Genomic DNA, 24595 nt, shown 5'->3' on the forward strand with positions numbered 1-24595 from the left:
ATAGCTGGCTGATAGGGGTGTGGTCACCCTGGAAGGAGGAATGGAGAGAGGATAGGAACAAGCATTTTTTGATTGTCCACCAAGAGCCCAAGCCTGTGCTAGCTTTGTTGCAGCCGGTAGAGTATTCCCTGTTTAATGGTCAGAATTGATCTATGAGTTAAGTGTGCTATTTCTACTCCAGGTATATCCCCCTCACCCTGCAACATAGATGGCGGTCTTGTAACAGAGAAGAACAAACCTGACTCCATATTGGATCTATTCCTTTAGCTCTAATCCTTGTGCTCTGTTGCCTGTGCTTGGTCATGCTGGCTCTGCACCTTTGGTAAAAGAATGTTGCCTATAGTCTGAAATATACAGGATAGCCCATTCTCAAGGCTCTGACCTTTAAAAGTGTAACACTTTCCCAATCATAGAGAGATTAAAAAGTTGCAGAAGAGAAAATAACATTTGTTTTGTTGGAGGTTTACAGGAACAGCGTGACCTGACCTACATGGACAGTTGCAAGAACAAAGGATTCCGGCACCAAGAAGTTTGCAACAAACAGCCACACCGCCTCCCCTTTCAATATAAAAGATGCCTGAATTCTAATCTTTGGGACAGTAGTCCACCATCTACCTGGTCTGCTGGCTTTCCGAATAAAGGCATTATTCTGTGCCCCTCCACCTCATCTCTTGATTTACCGACCTGTCGTGTGGTGAGCGGTACCTGCCTGGATTCAGTAGCAATCTTAGTAGAGCTGGCCTGGAGCAGAGGTCCACCTGCTAGACAGATATTGCCCAAATTAAGAAGGCAAGTCAGGGATGATTTTCAATGCCTTTATTAAGAAATATCAAAAGTTGATTATAGTTCCATACACAGTTTTACAAAGTTCAAGTGGAGGGGAATGTAGGGAGGCCATCAGCATGCCTGTTTGGACACCACAGTCACTTGCCAAAGAGTTAACCCTGTCACTTTGGTCACCTTGTTTAACAGTGGTCCACACAAGGCTCGTTCCCACTTCCACTAGGCCACAGCACAATATCTTACGTTATTTGAGTTGTAATACGTTACAAACACTTCTTAAATATTTGTCCTTTTCTTTCGTCATTATTCTTCCCTGAAATAGCCGAGCTGTTTATAGAAAGCACAACACTTGAGTCCCATTGACTGCTGTTTGCATCACATTTTCACAAAGGCTACTTTGACACAGATGGAAAACATCCCAAGTTACATGTTACCCTTGCACACTTGGGATGGAACCCAAGCACACTGTTATTTTTTATTTAACATTGAACAAAAAAGAGGGAAGCACTCAACTTGGAAACAAAAGAGCACAGTCATTCAGTGGAAAAGTTAAGTGTGGGACACAGCCTGCGGATTCCACGGAGCTCCTCCAAGTGGCCACCAGCATGAGCAAGAGCAACTGGAGGCAGGAACACCAACACAGAATACAGAAAGGGAGTCTCTTGGGCAGGGTACATCATGACCTTTTATGTCAGGGACATCGCATCAGAGGGGAATTACACATTCAGAATAATCAGGGCTAGTAGATAATTGGCACCCAATGGGAGACAGCAACGGAGTGGTGTGCCTTGGTGAAGGCTTGTGCTGGGTTATCTAAAAGTGGATCTTTGAAGAGACTGTCCAACAGCATCAGAAAGCGCCATCTTTAGAGGAAGGACTCCTTGTTCACCCACATGAGACTGCGGGTCTCATTGGGCTTGCATTCGTACTCAATGACGGAGAAGGGGCTTCCCCACTGGCAGTGATCTCGCTTGTGGTAATTGTAAAACTTGACCTGCCACACCGTCTCGAAGGTCCCAATGTCAGTGAACTGAGGGAAGAGAGACATGCCCCATCAAAACCTCATTCTGCCATGAGCAAACATAAGAGTTGATGTTCGTGAAAGAGATATAATAGGGAAGAACAAATCTGACTCCATATTAGATCTGTTTCTTTTACTTCAACCTTTGTATTCTATTGCTTTTGCTTTGAGTTAAGAATGTTGCCTATGGCCTGCAATATACAGGACGGCCCATTCTCAAGGCTCTGACCTTTAAGAGTACAACACTTTCCCATTCATATAAAGACAAAAAGTGCAGAACAGAGAATAACATTTGTCTTGTTGGAGGTTTACGGGAACATCGTGACCTGACCTACATGGACAGCTGCAAGAACAAAGGATTCCGGCACCAAGAAGTTTACACCAACCAACTCCCCCTTCACCCCTGCCCCTCACCTGTTAGTATAAACGAAGCCTGAATTCTGACTGGGGTAAGATGGTTCTCTAGGACATTAGTCGGCCACCTTCTCAGTCTGCTGGTTTTCCAAATAAAGTTCCCCCAATAACTTGTCTCCCGACTTACTGCCTGTCATGCAGCGAGCATAGTGACTTTAGACTTAGTAACAGATGTACTGTGTAATGAGGTGTAATCTGTGTCATCACTCCAGGCTCTTGTGGTCTGAAAGCTTAGGCCCTTACTCTAATGAACTATCTTCCTTTATTGTGAGAGAGATTTTCCTGAAAAGCTGTCTGTAAACCATTTATTTCTCTGTAAAATCTTATTCCCATCCCACTCATGGCATTTGTTATCATATTGCCTTTAATACAAATAACTCCCCAAATGTATCTGCTTCCCATATTTAGGTTCTGGAAACTTCTCTTAGAATCTCAGAATTTCAGAGGTTGCCACAGAAGGGAGATTGGGAAGAGAAGAGAGGGAATGGTGTTTAATGATTGTCTTTGGTTTCTTTTACGAAAAATAGCTGTACAAAATAACATGTGCACAACAACACGAAACAAAAGCTACAACTGCCCTCCATCACTAATTTCAATTCCAGGGAAAACTATGTTATCGGAAGCATTTGTTTGTTAAAGACCCTACTTTAGCTTTCAAACACTATTGAGTGTTTATAAGCCATGCCCATGTCTCAGGTTCTGATTTTACATTACCCAAAACCCTATGTGAGTACCTACTGTGTGCCTCGTACATAGAAAAATTTGTATAAGGCATGATCCTTCGCTCTCAAGAAGTTTGCATTCTACTTCCAGAAGGTAGGCCCTGCAAACACTGCACGGAATTCTACGGAGTCCTGAGCACACAATTCTCATGTAGCTGAGAAGAGGGCACAGAATACCCTAGAGGCCATTGGGCAGGGGCTCAAGTGGCCTGTAGGGGAGCCTGGCCCTGCCACTGCCTCCTGGAGCTATTTAGGGGATGTGGCAGTAAACAGCATGATGCCTGTCGTTATTTTCTCCTCTGACCCACCCCCCGTCATGGGAAGAGGCCAGGCCTGACTTAGCAGGGTTCTTAGACTTGTCAGGAGCCAGAAGACATCGTGGGGGAGGGCTGTGAGCAATAGGAGCCTTATGCTTGCGGCTGCTACAGGAGGAGGGCGATCAGGCGCTCCCCAGAGAGCCTTCCAAGATGCTCTGAAAATCATAGCCTGCCCCATTGCCTCATCCTGCTAATCGGACCCTAAAACAAGGTATGGCTTGCCTTTGAGAAATCTGCTTGACCTGAAACAGTAGGTGATGTACCTAGAGTCCACAAATCTTCTCCCAGGTAAGAAAATGAAGGATCTCTTTTTAGAGAGTCGTAGCTTAAAGACCTGTGCACATATATGCAGCTTTATTCACAAAAGCCCCAGCCTGGGATCAACCCAAATGTTTCATCATTCACCTGGTGATAGACACATTTTGGTACATCAGTAAAATGGCTTTCTACTCAATAAGAGAACATACCGATTCAGGCAGCAACAGTGATGGATCTCAAAGACATGCTGAGCAAAAGAATCTAGACCCCAAAGAATACATGTACTATATGATTCCATTTATATCCATATATTTTATATCTCCATATAATTTATAGTGATAGAATATCATCTATGCTGACAGGAAACATCTGTGGTTACCCAAGTTACCTGGGGTAGGAGGAGGGAATTGATGATAGATGAAAATGTGCAAGAGGGAACTTTCTGGGGTAATGGAAACATTCTACATCTTGATTGGGGTGGTGGTTACAAGAGTATATGTATGTGTTTGTTAAAACTCATTGATCGGAGGGTGGGAGGGAGGGAGATGCAAGAGGGAAGACATATGGGAACATATGTTTATGTATGACTGATTCACTTTGTTATAAAGCAGAAGCTAACACACCATTGTAAAGCAATTATACCCCAATAAAGATGTTAAAAAAAACTCATTGATCAGTATACTTAAAATGGGTACATTTGTTATATGTAAACTATACAACAAAGTTGATTAAAAATTAGAACTATGGATTTTTAGTGAGCACCAAGGAAACAGGTATTCTGAACACTGCCAGTGGGAACTGAATTACATAGCCTTCCGGAAGGGTAATTTGTATCAAGTAAAGGTGTGAACATACCTGGGTCCAGTAATTTCACTTATAATTTACCTTAAGAATACCACAGGGTTTCGAGTAGTGAAAAATTGAACACTAACTTTCCATCCTTAATTAATTATGGCATATGTGTATAGTGGAATACTATGTAACAATTCTAAATGTAAATATTTACTAAAATTTTTCTAGTATATTCTATATTGTCACCTGAACTAAGCAGAGTACCAACAAGACTGTCTAGTGTTAATTCCATTAAAATTACACGTGAATGCTGATGGAATAAGTTTTATTTTCTTCTATGTACTTATTTGTACTTTAAAAATTTAATGATTGAATTTTACTTTTATAATCAGAAAACATGTTAAGGCAAATTGTAAGTATTTACAAGTATTACCGAATAGCTAATATCCTTAATATAAAATATTATATGAATTAACTAGTAAGAACTACTAAGAACATTTGGATAAAACTGGACAGTTCATTAAAAACTTGGCTAACATCTGAAAAATATTCAAATGTAATATTATTAGTAATTAAAGAAATACATACTTTACAGAGATATTATTCACCTATCAACTTAGCAAACATTTCCAAATACTGCAAGCAATTTAAGCATCCAACTTTAGGAAATTATTATGAAAATGGTGGAATATCTGTACTATGAATTTATATAATCACTAAACAGGAATTTAGTTTTAATGATGAAAGAAAATGATTACAATTTTAACAGAAAAAAGATTAAAACACTTTATATACATTATGAGTTCAAATATACAAAATAAGATGTACAGAGAAAAGAAAATGAAAAAATATTAACAATAGCTCTCTAAGAAATTGTTTTTATATCTTTTCTACTTAGGTTTTCTGCAATAAATAGTTACTTTTATAATCAGAAAGAATACTTTAAGTGGTGAAATGGATCTATCACCCCTGAAAAATGAACATATATATCCCTTGAACCCTAGGGATTTAATAAATTCTATTAAGGATACATATATGCTAATGAAAATATTACAACTTTGTTTACAATAGGGTAATGGTGGTAATAACAAACTGATATCTCATTTTACAAATCACCAAGATGACTTATTATTATTTTTGACCAGCACAGGACACTGTACATTTTAAGTGCAACTGAATTAAATTAAGTTATAAAAATATTTTACAAACACCAGCTAAACTTTTGAGGGAGCAGTTTGATATCAGGCTAGGTAAGTGGGAAAGACAATACCTTTTCTGAAACAGATATAAATAAAAGTTGGTCACAAAAACAAACAAACAAAGATGATCACGACCACAGGCAAAAAACAAAACAAAACAAAAAGCCTTAAGGCACTACACTTACACCTGAATGACCTTAAAATTAATAAAGTCTCAATCTAAGAGTTCTCAGTAACACAGAAGACCAAAATAGAAGTCTGTTGACAGCAAGTCACAGCTAAAGATATGGGATGTTTAGGTGCTTCTACTTTGTTTCTCTGTTATTAATGTTGGACCCAAGGTCTTACTAAAGTAAACTTAACTGCTAAATAGGCATATGTCTTCCTCTCTCCCACACCTTAGTTGTTTTAACTTCCCATTAACCTTCTTCCTATTCTTCCTTCTAGAGTTCTATTTCCTGGGCATCTCTCTACCTAACTCAGGATTTCTTCTCTTCTGGCTAAGAACAGATGTGCTATCCAAAGCTGACATTACTCTTGAAGAACAGAGGAAGCAACTACAAGCTCTCCATTCCCTCCCAACCCATCTGTGCCTTCCAAGGAAAATTTACCCGGGCAGGCTCCCAGGTTATGCAATTATACATGGTATAATTCTGTGCATTTAATAGTTCTTTTTTTTTTTAATACAATTACTTTCACATATGTCATTGCACATTGGTGTTGTGACTGGTTGTAACATCTCCATTTTAAGGATGAAAGAACTAATATTCAGAGAGGTTAAGTGAGTTGGCCTAGGTCTACACTGTGCAGCCAGCTAATGCTAGAGGCAGGTCAAGAAGCTAGGTTTCCTAATTCCCATCTAGACACTATAATCAATGTACCAAATTATTTATATAAGCAAATGAGCTAAAAGGTACTGAACGGTTTTTCTTTTTTGTCCCTGAGTGAGAAGAACATCTATGAACTGCCGTGTGTAGAGTGCTTTAGGACACTACTATGGACTGAATGTTTGTAGCTCCCCAAAATTCATATGTTGAAGCCTAAATCCCCAACGTGATGGTATCTGGAAGTGGGGCCTTCCAGAAGTAATTAGGGTGTGAAGATGGAGCCCTCATGAATCGGATTAGTGTTCCCTATAAAAATAGACACGAGAGGGATGATCTCTCTCTTTCTCTGCTTTCCTTCATGTGAGAACACAGCAAGAAAGCAGCTGTCTGTGAATCAGAAAGATTGTTCTCACCAGATACCAGGTCTGCTGGAGCCTTGATCTTGGACCTCCAGCCTCCAGAACTGTGAAAAATAAATATTTGCTGTTTAAGCCACCCAGTCTATTCTGACACTGACACTCTACTACGTACCTGGACATTTTATTTGCCTTAGTGTTCTTATAAGTGGCAAGGTTTGGTAGACTTTTATTTCACAACCCATGTGAAAGAGAACCCATCAGCTTCCAAAGAGAGGAGACTCATTTGTTTTGCTCAGTAACAAATGAGGAATCTGAAGAACTCGTGTTAAACAATTTCCATGGTGGTCTTACAACCAGATGCCCTAGAATCCCCAGAGTACTTCTCTCTACTCACCATTCCACCCAAATCCACTGGAGACATGTGAAATTCACCAAGAATAGAGTCACTTAGAAATCCACTGACTTGGGAGCACAGAATGAGATTATATTGATAGAGACATGATGTTATTTCCTTAGTAAATAAAATCAGTATAAATAAGCATCTTGGGGCTTCCCTAGTGGCGCAGTGGCAAATCGAGGCAACACAGCTTAACCATCCATGTTACAAATAAGTTTTTCACCAACCATCGTTTGCCTTTTAATTTAAATTGGCTTTTAAGGAAAATTTAACTTTGTTTACAATGTTTAACAGGAATTTTACATTTATGTCATCAAAGCTTTCCATTTTCACCTTTGGATTTTTTCCATTTCTTTAAGGTTTTAGATTAATTCTGTTCATTTTGATTTTTTACGAAGTTGACTTTTTACAGATAACCCTGGGATCCATCTGAAATATCTTTTTGAAGTATGGCATCCAGAAAGAACAGCAGTGATGTTTCCCCCAAATAGCCAATTACCCTAGCATCATTTAGCCAATGATTTATAAAAATCTGACAAACTACTCTGAGGTAACCTTAGACTCCTAAGAAGTTGCTTTGGTGCACCTTTAATTCAGCTTCCCTTGCTGGACTCACCTACTTGATTAACTGCATTTACTTGGGGATCTCAAGACTTCCTTATTACCTGTGAAAGTGGTTGTGTCTGTAATTTACAATACTTAAGCTTGACAAAAGTCATAAAATAGTGTTAAAACATATGTAAGGCTTTCATCACTAGAATGAAATTTTCAATTAACGTTATACCCGCTGACTTGATCAGGAAACCTTCTCTAATTTCAATTAATAATAATTCTAGGACTTCCCTGGTGGCGCCGTGGTTAAGAATCCGCCTGCCAATGCAGGGGACACAGGTTCGAGCCCTGGTCCAGGAAGATCACAGATGCTGCAGAACAACTAAGCCCGTGCGCCGCAACTACTGAGCCTGAGCTCTAGAGCCTGCGAGCCACAACTACTGAGCCCGCACACCACAACTATTGAAGCCCGTGCACCTGGAGCCCGTGCTCCACAACAAGAGAAGCCACCGCAATCAGAAGCCCGTGCACCACAACAAAGACCCAATGCAGCCAAAAAATAAATGAATAAAAATTTTTAAAAATAATACTAATTTCAATTGTAATAGAATCAAGTATTACAGATAAAATACAAATGCATGGTCAATGCTCACACCAAAAGCTGTGCGATCACTGTTGGAACAATCGTTCACCTGCTTCTTCTAGAGTGGAAATTATATTTAAGAGCCTAGGCTTTGCTGCTGGGACTCATAACACGCGAAATACCAGTTTAAATCTTTTGGAAAATGATGTACAGTATAAACATATAAATCAAGTTTGAATAAGAGGAAAGTTAAATCTCATAAAATCCAAAACTATGGGAAAACCAAAATAGACTGTCAACTCTATGGAAAAAATAACCGTCTTCATTTTAAAAGAAGAAATCATAACAGAAAATGAAAATTTTTAATGTAATTATATTTCTACACAATGGAAAATAAAAATAAAGCGATAGTGAGAGAAATATGACAGATTGGTTACCTTTATTAGGAGTCTGAGTTTTTTAAAAAATAATTTCCAACAGAAGTATTGATGAAACATGAAAGAATAATATACACAAGAAACAAAATTAAATTAACAAGTAGAAATGTTCATTCTTGTGATAGTGAAACGTAGAATAGAAAATCTATTTTTTAAAGTAATTCTCAATGATGTCATAATTTTAACAAAGCCAGTAGACTTTACTGCTAGTAACATTGTAAAATAGTATGTACACCTTAAAAAAAAAAAAAAGAACCACCAAAAAGGCCATATGTGGGAACAGCCATAAAGATTCAGTTCTTTTGACCAAGTATTTTTACTCAGATTGAGGTAACTATATGCACAAAACTTTACATTATAGCACTTTTTATGATGGGACAATCAATATATCTAATATCTGGGTAAGAGTGTAATCATTATGATATATTGTGATAGAGTCTTATGTCACCCTTAAAATTATAAAAATGAATATGTAGGAAGTTGTACAAAATATGTATTAAAAGCTATTGCAACTACAGAATGTATATATGTGGAAGGTAATCTGAAAATGAGCCATATCAAAATGTAGGGATTACTGGTGCTTTAAAAGTTTATGCACATTTCTGAACCTTGCCATGATATTTTACAATTTTTTAAGAAAATCATGCAAAGCCCTTGAAATGCTGGGATGCATCCCCACACTTCTCTGTGAGTCTGTGCCCAACCAGAAAGGAATCCTACATAAATTTGTGGGATTTCAGTCCTATTTGGTGTGATCCTAAATGACAGTATTTGAGAATCTGACTTTCTTCAGCAAATAATTAGTACCACACCCCTAAAGGTAAGTTTGTAATTTTCACACCATGTTAGGGCTGACAGTGGTCTTAGTCATCAGAGAGTGGAATCCACCTATTTGCATTGAGGAAACACACCCATTGAACGAAGGTTTGCCTGGAATCACAGTTAATTACAGAAGTAGATGGCATCCCAATACCTTCATAACTTCCAGTTCTAATTCTGACATTCCAGACGTTTCCTCAGGCACCCATAGCACTGATGTTTCCCTTGGTAAAGAATGTAAATTTAATAATCCAGGAACTTCCTGCTTAATTGATTGCATTTACCTGGATATTTCAATGTTTTGGTGTTGTCTGTGAGAGTGGGGTATGTCCATACTTTTTAAAACTTAAGTTTGAAATATTGGTAACTTAAAAACATTGTAGGATAATGATGAAGGCTAGCTGAAAGCTTCACCACTAGAATGAACATTTGAATTTAACATAAGAGCTGCTGACATGATCAGGAAACCTCTAATTTCAATCGTTTTCCTTAGAATCAGCCTATTACAAATAAGATACAAATGCATGGCCAATGCTCAAACCAAATGATGTGCGATCATTGTTGGAACAATGAACTATCAATCACCTGCTTCTTCTAGAGTGGAAATTACATGGAAGAATCTAGGTTTTACTGTTGGGACTCAGGATTCATTAGTTACAGCATGGAGATCCTTGTCACTACAACATCCTCCCAACGCATCTAAAGGCTCTCCAACCTTTTAGCCGTGCCTGGACAGGCAATCCAGACTTATGGTGAGTAAGAAAATCTTTCGTTTCATGACTCGGTCTAAATCATTCTCACATTAAAAAAATACCTTTGTTTCATTCTCATTCAAAATTATGTAGAAGTTCTCACTTTACAGATCCAATTAAGAAGTGTTTAATTGAGTTCTTTCTAAAATAAGTTAATCTTCCTCCCTAGGGTTCTGTTTACACCTATAGCAAAAGAAGTATGACTCCACCCTTCTAAAACCAGAGCAAGTTATACCTCTGGTCCCCTCAGCCCATACTGGTTCCAGGGAGAAGGTGGGGAGGTCTGTTCTCCTGCTCTGTGACCATCTGGAAGATGGGGTACAGTCTCATCTATGGTGACCACTCCTGCACTTGACCCAGTGCTCAGTACCAGTTCAGTGAAAGAATGAACAACTTAAAGTTAGCTCACTGGCCCTTGGGCTCTCATTAAAATTCTGACAGATGGCCAATAGGCACATGAAAAGATGCTCAACATCACTAACTATTAGAGAAATGCAAATCAAAACTATAATGAGGACCACTTCATACCAGTCAGAATAGCCATCATTAAAAAGTCTACAAATAACAAATGCTGGAGAGGGTGTGGAGAAAAGGGAACCTCTGTACGGTTGGTGAGAATGTAAACTGGTGCAGCCACTATGGAAAATGGTTTGGAGGTTCCTCAAAAAACTGAAAATAGAACTACCACATGATCCAGCAATCCCACTCCTGGGCATATACCCAGACAAAACTATAATTTGAAAATTATAAATGCACCCCTATGTTCATAGCAGCACTATTTACAATAGCCAAGACATGGAAATAACCTAAATGTCCATTGACAGTGAATGGATAAAGAAGATGTGATATATATATATATATATATATATATATATATACATACATACATACATACATACACACAATGGAATATTACTTAGCCATCAAAAAGAATGAAATAATGCCATTTGCAGCAACATGGATGGACCTAGAGGTTATCATACTAAGTGAAATAGGTCAGAAAGAGAAAGACAAATACCATACGATGTCACTTATATGTGGAGTCTAAAATACTATACAAATCAACACATCTATGAAACTGCAGACTCACAGGTATAGAGAACAGACTTGTGGTTGCCAAGAGGGAGGGAGAGTAGGGGAGGAAAGGAATAGGGGTTTGGGATTAGCAGAGGCAAACTATTATATATAGGATGGAAAAACAACAAGGTCATACTGTATAGCATGGGGAACTATATTCAATATTTTGTGACAAACCATAATGGAAAAGAATATGAAAAAGAATATATATATCTATATATATGTATAACTGAGTCACTTAGCTGTACAGAAGAAATCAACACAACATTGTAAATCAACTATACTTCAACAAAATTTTAAAAAATAAACAAAAATAAAATTCTAATAACTTTATTTTTTTATTAATTAATTTATTTTTGCTGTGTTGGGTCTTCATTTCTGTGCGAGGGCTTTCTCTAGTTGTGGCAAGCGGGGGCCACTCGTCATCGCAGTACGCAGGCCTCTCACTATTGCAGCCTTTCTTGTTGCGGAGCACAGGCTCCAGACGCGCAGGCTCAGTAGTTGTGGCTCACAGGCCTAGTTGCTCCGCGGCATGTGGGATCCTCCCAGACCAGGGCTCGAACCCGTGTCCCCTGCATTAGCAGGCAGATTCTCAACCACTGCGCCACCAGGGAAGCCCTCTAATAACTTTAGTATTTGCAGTTCTGCTTCGAGTTAATGTTTCCTTTCAACTCTAATTACATATGCTATTCTCGATACACTATGGTAGAAGGACACTTATTTGATTTAAAAGAGATTTATTTTGATCCACCAGTCCTTTGTTGGATGTGTGATCTTCAAATATTTTCCTAGAAGTCTAAAAATACCTTTTAAAACGTGTTTCTGTAGAAATGGATGATTTCCTCAGAAAAACAACTAAAATTGACTCAGTAAAATCTTCAAAGCCCCCCAAAGGCAAACATTATGGACTAAGTTGAAAGTTAGGGATATTCCTTCCAAATACCATTATTTTGGATCCTGACTTGTATGGGGAAATTCTGTCAGACTTTCAAGTAACAGCTAAATTCTATGCTATGTAAATTGTTTCAGAGCACAAACTATGAAAACGTGCCCAATTCATTTTATTAAGTTATTAACCCTAACACCACATCTTAAATGGTGAAGAACCTTCTAATTGTCCTTTGCCTATCTCCTACATATTGCTACTAGACCGATTTTAACAACATGCAAATCTTGTCACATTATCAGGAACTGGAAGTCCTACATTGAAATGTTTTTAAAAATGGGGAGTTGGTGGGTGAAACTTACATAGAGAATTATAAAATCTGACAAAATATAAACAAAAACTATTTGAAGGCTTTAAAAAGCAACTAAAAGCAGGACAGAAACCAGAGTTACCCTTGAAAGATCTCAACTATAACAGTTAAGAATTGTCCCTGCGGCTTTTTTGCTTGAGGTTACTCCCCAATCCCCCGGCAGTTCTGGCCCAAGTAAATGGCAGCTTTATCTGCTAGAAGTGGCAGAAGACAGTGTTCAGGGATGGCAGAGCAGCTGGAAATTTAGGGAGAAAATCCTGGAAACAAGAGAGCTACGGAAGAGGTGAGACCCAAAATCTGACTATAACTCTGCCATAATTCTTCCCTAACTGCTTGTATGGGCTGGTGGGAGGGGGGCTTTTTCTGCTTGAAAAAGCGGACAAACCAGTAGAGTCTTTTTTTTCTTTCTTTTCCAAACAACAGAAGTTTATTGTCTCACAGTTTGAGAGGTTAGATGTCCCAGATCAAGGTGTCAGCAGGGTTGGTTTCGTCTAAGAGAAGACTTTATTCTTGAAAGAGAAAATTATGCTGAATAAGATTTGTAAGTTCACTTTTTTGTTTGTTTGTTTTGTTTTTTTAATTGAATGCATTCCCAAACCTGAGAAGTTGGAGTCTTACTGGTTTGAAAGTATCAAAGCAAAGGGCTCAGGACTGGCAGAGCAGCTGGAAATTTAGAGAAACCTCAGGGTGGATGGATCCCAAAATCTTAGTATAAACTGTCCAATTCCTTGGCTGACTGCTAAACTCCACTGGAACAAGGGAACCAGGCTAGAAAAGCAGCAACTGGAAGTTGAAAAAAATTAAGCAGAGATATCAGCTGCTACCCTGCTGAGAAGACAGAATTTGTAGTTTGAGTCCAGCAATGTTACCGCATGCTAGAATTTAAAAAGAGACTAATCCTCAGAAGAATAAAAGAAACTAGAATCAATAATATATTATCTACAATGTTTAGTTTCTAATCAAATATTATCAAACATGTAACAAAACAGGAAAGCATGACCCACATTCAGGAAAAAAAGTCATTCCTACTCTAAATGGGGCCAGATACTGGATCTACCAAACAAGTATTTCAAACCAGCAATTATAAATATGCTCAAAGAAGTAAAGGGGCACATGGTCTCAATGAGCAAACATAGGGAATCTTGAGCGATGCAAACTATAGAAAATACAAATAAAAAACTCTAGAGCTGAAAAGTACAATGACAGAAAAAATTTCAGAAAATAAACACAAGAGTAGCCTGGGAATGGCAGAAGAAAAAAAATCACCGAGCTTGAGTATACATCAATAGAAATGATCTAATTTGAACAACCAATTTTCTTTTCTTTTAGAAAACTGGACAGGACTGTAAAGATCTGTGGGATAATACCAAGCTGTCCAATGTGTAATTGAGGAACTACAAGAAAAGAATAAAGTTGAAAAGAAATCTGAAACAAAATAACAGTTAAAAATACCCAAATTTGGAAGAACACTAACTTACAGATTCAAGAAATTCAGTGAGCCCCAAGAAGAAAAGATTCAAAGAAATGCACACTTTGGTGCATATAGTCCAACTATGGAAAACCGAACTGTACAATATACAAAGAGATCATTTTACTCTGTGTGTATATGTGTGTGTGTGTGTGTATAGCCTCAATTAAAATACCTTAATGCAAACAAAAGAAGGAAATAAATAATTAAGATAGGATCAGGGGACTTCCCTGATGGTCCAGTGGTTAAGACTCCAGGCTCCCAATGCAGGGGAGCTGGGTTCAATCCCTGGTCGGGGAACTAAGATCCCACATACCACAACTAAGCCCATGGGCTGCAACAAAGACACAGCACAGCCATAAATAAACAAACAAACATACAAATAAAAACTAACTTTAAAAAAAAGATAGGATCAGAAATCAATGAAACAGAAAAATGGGCCAGTGGAGCATATGAAAACAAAGCTGGGTTTTTGAAAAAGCCAATAAAATTGATAAATCTCTAGCTAGACTGGTTGGTGGGGGGGGGGGCATGGCAAATTATTAATATCAAGAATGAAAGAGTGGACATCATTAGAGATCCTAAGACATCAAAGAATGGTGGAGGATTATTACCAACAACTTTGTGCCAACAATTTGACAATTTAATTGAAATAAATGAATGATATCAAAGACCAATTACAAAAATTAACTCAAGGGACTTCCCTGGTGGTGCAGTGGTTAAGAATCTGCCTGCCGATGCAGGGGACACGGGTTCGAGCCCTGGTCCAGGAAGATCCCATATGGCACAGAGCAACTAAGCCCGTGTGCCACAACTACTGAGCCTGCACTCTAGAGCCCACGAGCCACAACTACTGAGCCTGCGTGCCACAACTACTGAAGCCCTCACGCCTAGAGTCCGTGCTCCGCAACAAGAGAAGCCACCGCTATGAGAAGCCGGTGCACCGCAACGAAGAGTAGCCCCCGCTCGCTGCAACTGAGAAAGCCTGCGTGCAGCAACGAAGACCCAATGTAGCCAAAAATAAATAAATTTATAAAAAAAAATTAACTCAGGGCTTCCCTGGTGGCGCAGTGGTTGAGAGTCCGCCTGCCGATGCAGGGAACACGGGTTCGTGCCCCGGTCCGGGAAGATCCCGCATGCCGCGGAGCGGCTGGGCCCGTGAGCCATGGCCGCTGAGCCTGCGCGTACGGAGCCTGTGCTCCGCAACGGGAGAGGCCACAACAGTGAGAGGCCCCAACAGTGAGAGGCCCGCGTACCGTAAAGAAAAAAAAAAAAAAATTAACTCAAGAAATAAAACCTGAATAGCCCAATATCAATTAAGGAAATTGAATTTGTAACTAAAAACCTTTAGACAAAGTGAAATGCATGCTTTTATTGGTGAATTCTATCCAACATTAAATAAGAATAATATTAATTCTATACAAACTCTTCCAGAAAACAGTAGAGTGAACAACTTTCCAAATAATTTTATGCAGCTAGTATTATTACTCTGATACCAAAAACCAGACAATGACAAGAAAAGAAAACCATAGACCAATATTCCTCAGGAACACAGATATAAAATCCTCAATAAAATGTTAATGAGGGACTTCCCTGGTGGTCCAGTGGTTAAGAATCTGCCTTCCATTGCAGGGGACGTGGGTTTGATCTCTGGTCGGGGAACTAAGATCCCACATGCCATGGGGCAACTAAGTCCGTGTGCCACAACTACAGAGCCCGGCCGCAACGAAGAGCCCACGTGCCACAACTAAGACCCGATAAAGCCAAAAAAAATAAATAAATATTTTTTAAAAAAATGAAAAAAAAATGTATCATACATAGAAAAGCTTAGGGATTCTACAAAAAAAAATCCCGAACAACTATTAGGACTAATAAGTGAAATCAGCAAGGCCTCAGGATTCTAGATGAGTATAGAAAAAAATCAATTTTATTTCTACATACTAGTAATAACCACCATTTATAGTAGCATTTAAATATGAAATACTTAATGGTAAATTTAACAAAGTACGTATAAAATCTGTACAGGGAACACTGTAATACATTATAGAGATGAATGAAAGAAAACCTAAATAGGCAGATATATTCATGTATCAGAAGGTTCAACAGTAAAGTGTCAAATCTTTCCAAACTGGCATTTAGATTTAATGCAAACCCAATTAATACCCCATTTTTTGGAGAAATTGACAAGCTCATTCTAAAATCTATATAACAATGCAAAGGGCCTAGAATAGTCAAAATAACTGAGTAAACAAAGAGGGAAGATTTAGGCTATCTGATTTAAAGACTACATTATAGACCATGAAACAAAATTGTTTGGGCTCTTCTAGGTCTTTTGCATTTCCAAATTTAAAAGATTGATATATAATTAAGTATGTAACGTAACTGGAATTCTCATACATTGCTGGTTGAAATATGAAATGGTACAGCAGTCTGGATATTTCTTATATGGTTAAACATGTACTTACCATGTGACTCGAATCTCCTCTTAGGTATTTACTCAACAGAAATGAAAACATCCTCACTCTAAAACTCATACTCAAATATTCATAGCAACTTTATTCATAACCTCAAAAGCTGAAAACACCCCAGCTGTTCATTTATTGGTGAAGGGACAAATCAACTGTAGTATATCCTTCCCATGGAATACTACTCAGTGATAAAAGGAACCAACTATTTATGTGACAACATTATGCTACAATGACGCTATACAAGAACATTACGCTAAGTGAAAGAAGTCAGACACAATGCTACAATTCTATTTACATGAAATTCTAGAACTGTTAAAACTAAGTTATTGAGACAAAAAGGTCAGAGAGGGCTAAGCCTGGGGCCATCGATTACAGATGGGCCTGGAGGAATTTTTGGGGATGACAGAAATGTTCTATATTTTTGTTGGGGTGGTGATTATACAGTAGTTAAAATCTATGTAACTGAATACTTTAAATTGGTGTATTAATGTATTTACATACAATTTGTATGTAAATTGCTTATCAAAGTTGACTTACAAACCTTCAATGAATTCCCACAGGCATTAAGATAAATTCAATAAGGAAAGAAGGTCCTGTAACATCTAAACCCTACTTTCCTCTCCAGCTTAATCTTTATTTTTTTTAATTTTTAAAATTTTTATTGGAGTATAGTTGATTTACACTGTTGTGTTAACTCTGTCTTAATCTTGAGTCAGTCTCTGCCTCACTGTCTGCTCCAGCTATACAGGGCTTCTACTCATTCACTGAAACACATTCTGCTCTCCCCCAGCTGTTGATCCTTGTACCTCCTTTTTCCTCAAATGCTCCCTCTTCCCTCAACTCTTACATGTCTTTAGTTCTTTCTCAAGAAAGCCATCCCCTAAATCTTGAGCTAGACTAAGACCCCTGGTATATATCCCAAGGGTACCACTACTGTTTCAGTACATTTTGTCTAATAACAATTATCTACTTTATTATTGACAATCATGTATAAAGTATGTTTTCCTCCTCTAGATAAGAAGCCCCATGAAGCCAGGGATATCTATTTTGTTCACCACTCTTCTCCCAGTGCCTGACATATATAGGAAATCCTTATATATTTGCTGATAAATCAACCAAACAAACAAAAATTTTAAAACCCTAAATGAAATATTAGCATATTGAATGTAGTAATATATTACAAATAATAAATGACATTAAGTAGTGTTTATTTTAAGAAATAAATGGAAGTTTAGTATTTCAAAGTATATTTTATATTTATTCCATTAATATATCAAAGAAGAAAAACTATCTCCGTAGATGGGAAAAGGAATTAGAAGAAATTCACACACCTCCCAATTTAAAAAAAATACCTCTTAGTGAACTAGAAACAGGATGCTTTAACATAATAAATATTTGAAACTAACGTTGTATCTAACAGTGAAACCCTGGAGACAAGGATTACCACTATTAGTAGGCAACATTATTCTAGAAACATTAGCCAACGCAGGAAGGCCAGAAAAAAAAATCAAAAAATGACACAATTATATGTAGATTATGACTGTCTACCTGAAAAACCCAAGATCGTCGAATGAAGAATTTTAGTAAGCAAGTTCAGTAAGGTGACCAATTACAAAATACACAAACACGTACTGTCAAAGCAATGTATTTAAAACAATGCAGCTTTGGCATAAGTGTAGACAGATCAATGGAACAGATTACAAAAATGTAGGGAGAGACTTAAATTTTTGCCACATAAGAAATTACTATGAAACCGATCACTGGAGAAGCATGGATCATTTAATTAATTGTACTTGGACATTATGAACAAATATATTCGAACATGAAACCATGAATTGAAATAATGTTTCGTATTTTCTTTTCTATGGTTTCCACTTGCCTTGGCACCACACTCCACAATCCCAGGCAGGCCTTACCGGCATGGTGATCTGGATGGGCTGCCGTTCTCCACTCTTGGTTGGGGCCACACCTTCTGTTTCATATGTTCCTGTATATACGATTCTGTCCCCATCAGGCTCTTTAGACTTCAGTTCCAGCGGGACAAGCACACCACCAATGGAAATGTTCCTGCAATGGACTTGAGTTGACCACATATGGTAGGAATTAGCTTAGGCGCCCTGTCCTGGTCTGGACCACAACTCCAGGCAAAAACCCCATAGGGTGTGGCTAACAAAGACACTGTGGTGTGGTAGAAAGTTCTGAGAGTTTAGGGGGCTTGACTTCCCCAGCTAACCAGTCATGTGACCCTAGGTCAACTACTTAATCTCTCTGGACTGACATCGGTATTCTCATCCAAAGTACTTGCACAAGGCTGAGTTATACTCTGTCAATGGTCTTCCTCTTCAGTTTCTCATCTGTGGAGCTATTAAAAACCTACCTATACCCACCCCATCTCAAACCCCAGAGAATAGGATTCAGTTGGTCTGGGGTGTGGTTTGGGCACTAGAAAATTTATTTTAAGGTTGCATAGGTGATTCTAATGCACAGGTAGGATTGAGAATCACTGAACTAGTTCTCTAATGGTTTTTTCTTCTGTTCCAACAATCAGGGGTCCCATAATTTGGGGTACTCTTCCTCAAGCCAGCCACACACCAAAAATTCTCACTGGCATCATTTCTTCATGTTAGGGTAATGGTTCTCAAAGTGTCATCCCTGGACCAGCAGTATCAGTATCACCTGCCAACCATCAGAAAGCAAATTTTTAAGCTCCACTCTAGATATAGTAAACTAGAGTTTACTACATCTAGGATGGGGCTCAGCCACATGTGTTTTAACGAGCCCTCCAGGTGATTCCGACGTAGACTCAAGTTTGAGAACCACTGGGTTAGGGCACTGAAAAACTTTGATAAAATTAAAGTGTAACCCAAAAAAATAGTTTTATCATTAACACAAATTTGTTTTTACATTCACTTGAAAAATAGAGAACTATCTTGAAGGAAATAGAACAGATAACTTGGTAGAAGGGGTTTTGCCAGGAAAGAAGGGAAAGAAAAAGTCTGCATTATAACCAGATGCACAGAACACTGGGGAATGTGAGGATAATGGGTGCTTGGAGCTATCAGTGATGGGGACAAGTAAATGGACCAAGAGCATTAGACACACCTCAGGTTTGGCTCTAGGTCATTCAGTTGGAGCCTGGCATCTAGAAGGCCAATACAAGTTTGTTGAATTAACAACTACTGGAGGACACTTAAGCTATAAAAGGTGCCAGGTGGAGTCAAAGCCCTCTCCACCCCACCTCCCAAGCTCAGCCAAAGGTAGATACAGTATAGGATGGTTTATTTCCTCTTTCCACACTGGACTTTACACCATGCTTACGTGGAAGCTGAGAGGTAAAGGGTTCCAGTCCTGGATACTTCCCCATAAGCTACTGCACCCTCCTACGCTGACTTGCCAGCCAGAGCCTACTGGATGCATCAACCTCTGGTAGCAGAGAAGAGATAAACCTGCCACGAATAAATAAGTATAAAAAAACCATCCTTTTGTTGTCAGGATGTTGCTAATCACCAGGCTGAACAGACAATTCGGGAGAAAAAGAAAAACACCAGGCAAGGAAAACCGGGAAACTAGGCCTAAGCAGAGGAGGCTGCCTTCCGTCTTGGTCTTCCAGTTCCGGGGTCCCAGGCTCATAAGGGTTGATGGAGGAGTGGGGAGCATCCCTCAGGGAGCCCCAATAATCACCCGCCCCCGACTTTACACCTCATTCCTCAGCCTTTCTCCTTCCTTCAGCCTCACAGAACGGGGCAGAGGACCGAGATTGCGGTAAGTGAACCCCGCGGCGAGCTTCTCCCCTCTGCCCCACCCCGGCCGCCTGCGGGTCCGCGCCGATGGCTGCACAGAAGGGATGAAAATTCTACAAGGAAAGAAAAAGCCCCCAACCCCTGGCTTCCTGTCGCTGTTTTAAACATCCCACCCCGCGAGGCGTGGAGGGAAGCGAGAACAGCGGAGACAGTAGTGTAAGGCAGAGGACGGGACCTAGGGTGCAGGGAGCTGACCTTATACCCGCCCCCCACTTCCTCCCCGCCAACCTCCTGGGCCCGCTGGGCGCGGTGCGAGGCAAGAGTTGCCCAGGAGAGGCTCAGGCTGTCCCGGGGGCCTCGGTCCACCCCGCGTACCCCAAGTGGGGCCGGTCAGCCGCTGCGCGCGCCCGCACTCACTCGACCTGCAGCGTGGTGGGCTTAATCTTCACCTCCACCTTGTAGGAGGAGCCCGTGAGCAGTTTGATGGTGCGGTTCTGGCCGAAGCGCTGCCCGTCCACCTTGTAGAAGACCGGGCCGTCGTTAGGCTGGATGCGCAGCGCGATGGAGAGGCGCACAAGGCCCGGCAGGTCCCCCATGGCTGGGCGCGGGAGGGCGGGCGCGGCGGCTAGGGGGGGCGGAGGACTGCGCTGGCTGCGACCCGGCGGCTAGAGCGCGGTGGGCGGAGAGGAAGCGAGCGGAGGGAGAGGGAGGTGGTGGAGAGAGGCTGCGGCTAGGAGCCCGAGCCGTCGCGGCCGTCAGCCCCGGCTTCCGAGGAGCAGCTCCCGAGGCTGTGACCCCCCGCCCCCCTTGGCGAGGAAGCGCGCCCCAGGGACAGCTCCGACGTCCCGAGCTCCACCATCCCCCGCTTCCCGTGCCTCGCCCTCCGCGCACCAAGGGGCTCGCTCCGGCCCGCAGGCCGCGGGCTGCTCAGCGCAGCTGGGTGGGAGAGAGTTAATCCTGTTTACGCACTACAATCCCCTCCAGCTGGGGAAGAGGACATTTTGACTCCTCCTAGAGCGGCGCGGGGCGGGGGGAGGAGAGGATTGGGAGGGAGTGGGTAGGTCCTGGGTTTAAGTGGCACTACACCAAAGGGCGACACCTCGGAATCTGGACACCCCCTCTGTCAGCGAAGGACTGCGGATACCATTGCTTACAGATCGAGCCCCAACCAGGCAGGAGGAGGCTGAGAGGCGAAAGGGAGACGGGAAGCGGGGCTGGAAACCGTTAGCCAGTGATTTTAATCTCAGGAAACATGTCTTTCCAAAGCTTAGGGGACATGGCTGAGGGAAGGCGCAATTCCATCTAATGTGGACTGCACGCCATGCTGAACTAGGAATGTGTGCAAGAAAAAGAAAATAACCAATATATATTCAAGGGGTTACATCTTCTCATGGGTGTTTATTTCCATTACGCATGTCCTTGTCTCAAGAATGACACCGTGTAATGAATCACATATATTTACACAGATCTTGTAGGATGAGCTATTAATCCTGTCACAGGTAACTGGCATGTCTCTAAGGCATACATAGGTGGTGACAGTGGCCAAGGGGAGGGATTGGTCAAAAGATTAATGGCAGGGCACCCGGTGCGACACCCGCAGGGTTTAGGTTTGCATATTAAGCATGAAGTCAGTTGACAGCTCGCGATTTTGGAGACAAGGGGAAACCAAGGGTGTTATGGCTCCACTGGGAATGACTTCGGATAGTGGAGCGTGGTCACCTGCTTCAGCACCGCCTGGTGGATAGTACCAGGGCCGGTGAGCACACCTGGGGAATGGAGAAACGGGTTAGTGAGGACGAATGGGTAGGGATGCGTCTATTTGGTGGTTTTTGTTTACTCAAGGTAGTACTACTTTTCTTTAGAAATAGCGTCATCTCGAAGGTGTGATTTGTCTCTTGGAAATGGTTTTCTCATCTGTAAAATGGAGGGAGGGAAGCAGATGCTATCTTTTTTGGTAGGGTTGTTGTGAGAATCAAATGAGAGAATGCACATTCCAGTGCCTGACTCTAATATTTGCAATTATTATTAGGTGGAAATGCAAATGGTCGATAAGCATATGTAAGGATGCTCACCATCGCTAGCAGAAGAGCCAGAGGAAAGCAAATTGAATCAGTAATATCAAACTATTTGGCCTATCAGCTTGGAAACATTTTAAAAGACTTAAAATTCAATGTTGGTAAAGATGTAGGGAAATCAGCCCTCTTAGAAGTAATCCGATGAATTTATTAAATTAAACCATATATATGTGTATATATCTATATCTGTCTATCTATATATCTTGAGTCAGAAATCCTACTTTAAAAAAACCTGCCCTTCAAAAGAAATAAAGGCATCATTACATTGTATATAATTGGATATATGTAATTGTAATATGGGTGTTTATTGCAGCACTGATTGTGAAAATCAAAACCAAGCATAAACTGAATGCTAAGCAATGAATAAATGGCTGGAACAGTTCTCATACACCCATACTATAGGATTTATGCCACTGTTAAAAATAAGTTGTATGTTCTATTGGCAAACATGTATATTTAAAACTATTAATGATAAAATTGGGGCAGCTACACAGTGGCAAACTGTGGAAGCCTGAGGGCAGGCATTTGTGCCTGTGTCATTCATTGCTGGATCCCTAGAATACACAGAGTAGTGCCTGGCACATAGTAGGTGCTCTGTAAATATTTGTTGAATTGAATTTCTGTCCTTGGTTTTTTTTTTTGTTTTTTTTTTTTTCTGCGGTACGCGGGCCCCTCACTGTTGTGGCCTCTCCCGTTGCGGAGCACAGGCTCCGGACGCGCAGGCTCAGCGGCCATGGCTCACGGGCCCAGCCGCTCTGCGGCATGTGGGATCTTCCCGGACCGGGGCACGAGCCCGTGTCCCCTGCATCAGCAGGCGGACTCTCAACCACTGCGCCACCAGGGAAGCCCCATTTAACCATTTTAAAGTGTACAGTTCTGTGGCATTAAGCACATTCACTGTTGTGCAACCATCACCAACAGCCATCTCCAGAATGTTTTCATCTTCCCCAGTTCAACCTTTCTTTCTTACTCAGTGAATGCTCAGAACAGTGGCAGAATGTCTGGCTGTAACACAGTATTATAGGTTGTATCTGATTGGTGAGGTGTTTAATACTAGGCACATGTTAATAACTAACACATGTCTTTTAACATGCAGGTGTTATGGCAATTTTAATAATTTTTTTCACAAATGCAATAATGTATTTTTAAATGCGCTTTAGCTGAAAACCACATAGTGCACCACCAGATAATTGATTACTATAATAATTATATTTGCAGACTCTTACATAATTCTGTACTTTTTTCTTTTTAGTATGACTTATGTTTCCTATTCTTTTACTTACACCACAATACTACACCTGAATTAGATGAGATTCATTTGCAAGTGGTTGCAAGTAAGGTAACTCAATTCTAACCAGTTTAGGGAAAGACTGTCTGGGTATATTATGTAACAAAAGGCAGAGTGGATGAAGCAATATATAGCAGAGGGAAAGGGTCAACTGGACCTCAGGAATAACTGGAACTAGAATTTTTAGAACCAAATGTTTGGAGAGAGAGAATCATTTCCCAAAATAAGGGGTGCTGTTTCCCAAAGAAGGCCCAGTGAAGGTGATGGGCAGGAAAAAGAAAACAAATACAAGAACAAAAATAAATGATGGAGGGGTATTTGAGCTGAGAGGGTCTAAGTCTGGTGCCCAAACTCTGAGCCTAGTGCCTGGTAACCCTGTCATCATGGATAGCCCTTGTCAAGTTAGTCAGATTCAGCTCCCTTGACCCTGCCTAACTTTGTAGAAAATATGACGATGGAGTTCAAAGACCAAATGGGAATTTTTGATGATCTCTTGAAGTTTATTCTGCATTTAGAGTTCTCTGATTAATTAAGAAACAAATTGAATAAGGGAAGTTAGAACAACTGGGTGTTTCCCACTTCCCACCCCTCGTCTCTCTTCTCCTCCTGCACACATGTGCCCACACGCTCAGGTGACTGAAACCCCTTCACACTGGAACGGAATGCACAGTCCCAGTCACTTTCTAAATGTATAGGACGTGTTTGTGGACATAAAGAAGTTCCAGTGCCCTGAAACCACAGAATACAATGCGATGATTTCCTGCTAATGGCTGGCCTGGCTCCAAGCTTCTGTTAGGATCATGTGATTGACTTGGCAGAGTGATCATTATTTTCTTGCTTTTCCTGCCTTATGTTTTTCAAAAGGTCATCTTGAACAATCACAGGACCTTTAATACTGACAAGTAAGAAGCAATAAACAGTGGGATAGATTGTGCATTGTCACTTAAAGCACCATATACTGTCTGCAAAGATACTGAAAAGAGTGATTGAG

At 40.4% G+C, this 24595-nt stretch overlaps 1 protein-coding gene and 1 long non-coding RNA gene across 2 annotated transcripts; one reads left to right on the top strand and one right to left on the bottom strand.

The window, feature by feature from the left end:
* Positions 1–801: 801 nt before the first annotated feature.
* CNRIP1 (cannabinoid receptor interacting protein 1) lies at positions 802–21196 on the bottom strand. The gene is made up of 3 exons (XM_082672623.1): positions 20659–21196; positions 18418–18568; positions 802–1813 (listed from the first exon to the last, which is right to left on the bottom strand). Exons 1-3 carry the CDS (start codon positions 20835–20837, stop codon positions 1649–1651), a joined length of 495 nt encoding a protein of 164 aa, XP_082528749.1. The 5' UTR covers positions 20838–21196; the 3' UTR covers positions 802–1648.
* On the top strand, positions 3313–8334 carry LOC309833843. Its single transcript, XR_014297822.1, has 3 exons — positions 3313–3545; positions 5954–6151; positions 7926–8334. It is a non-coding gene; the product is annotated as an uncharacterized lncRNA (long non-coding RNA).
* Positions 21197–24595: the final 3399 nt, after the last annotated feature.

The sequence above is a fragment of the Grampus griseus genome (assembly GCF_964374135.1).
Source record: "Grampus griseus genome assembly, chromosome: 15".
Taxonomy (NCBI): Eukaryota; Metazoa; Chordata; class Mammalia; order Artiodactyla; family Delphinidae; genus Grampus; species Grampus griseus.

What these genes read in the sequence shown, in the direction of transcription:
- CNRIP1 (XM_082672623.1), bottom strand. Translation starts at nt 20,837, where the DNA reads ATGGGGGACCTGCCGGGCCTTGTGCGCCTCTCCATCGCGCTGCGCATC. An exon ending in CCCACCACGCTGCAGGTCGA is followed by an intron (nt 18,569 to 20,658) that starts GTGAGTGCGGGC and finishes AGTCCATTGCAG; the next exon opens with GAACATTTCCATTGGTGGTG. An exon ending in CCATCCAGATCACCATGCCG is followed by an intron (nt 1,814 to 18,417) that starts GTAAGGCCTGCC and finishes CTCTTCCCTCAG; the next exon opens with TTCACTGACATTGGGACCTT.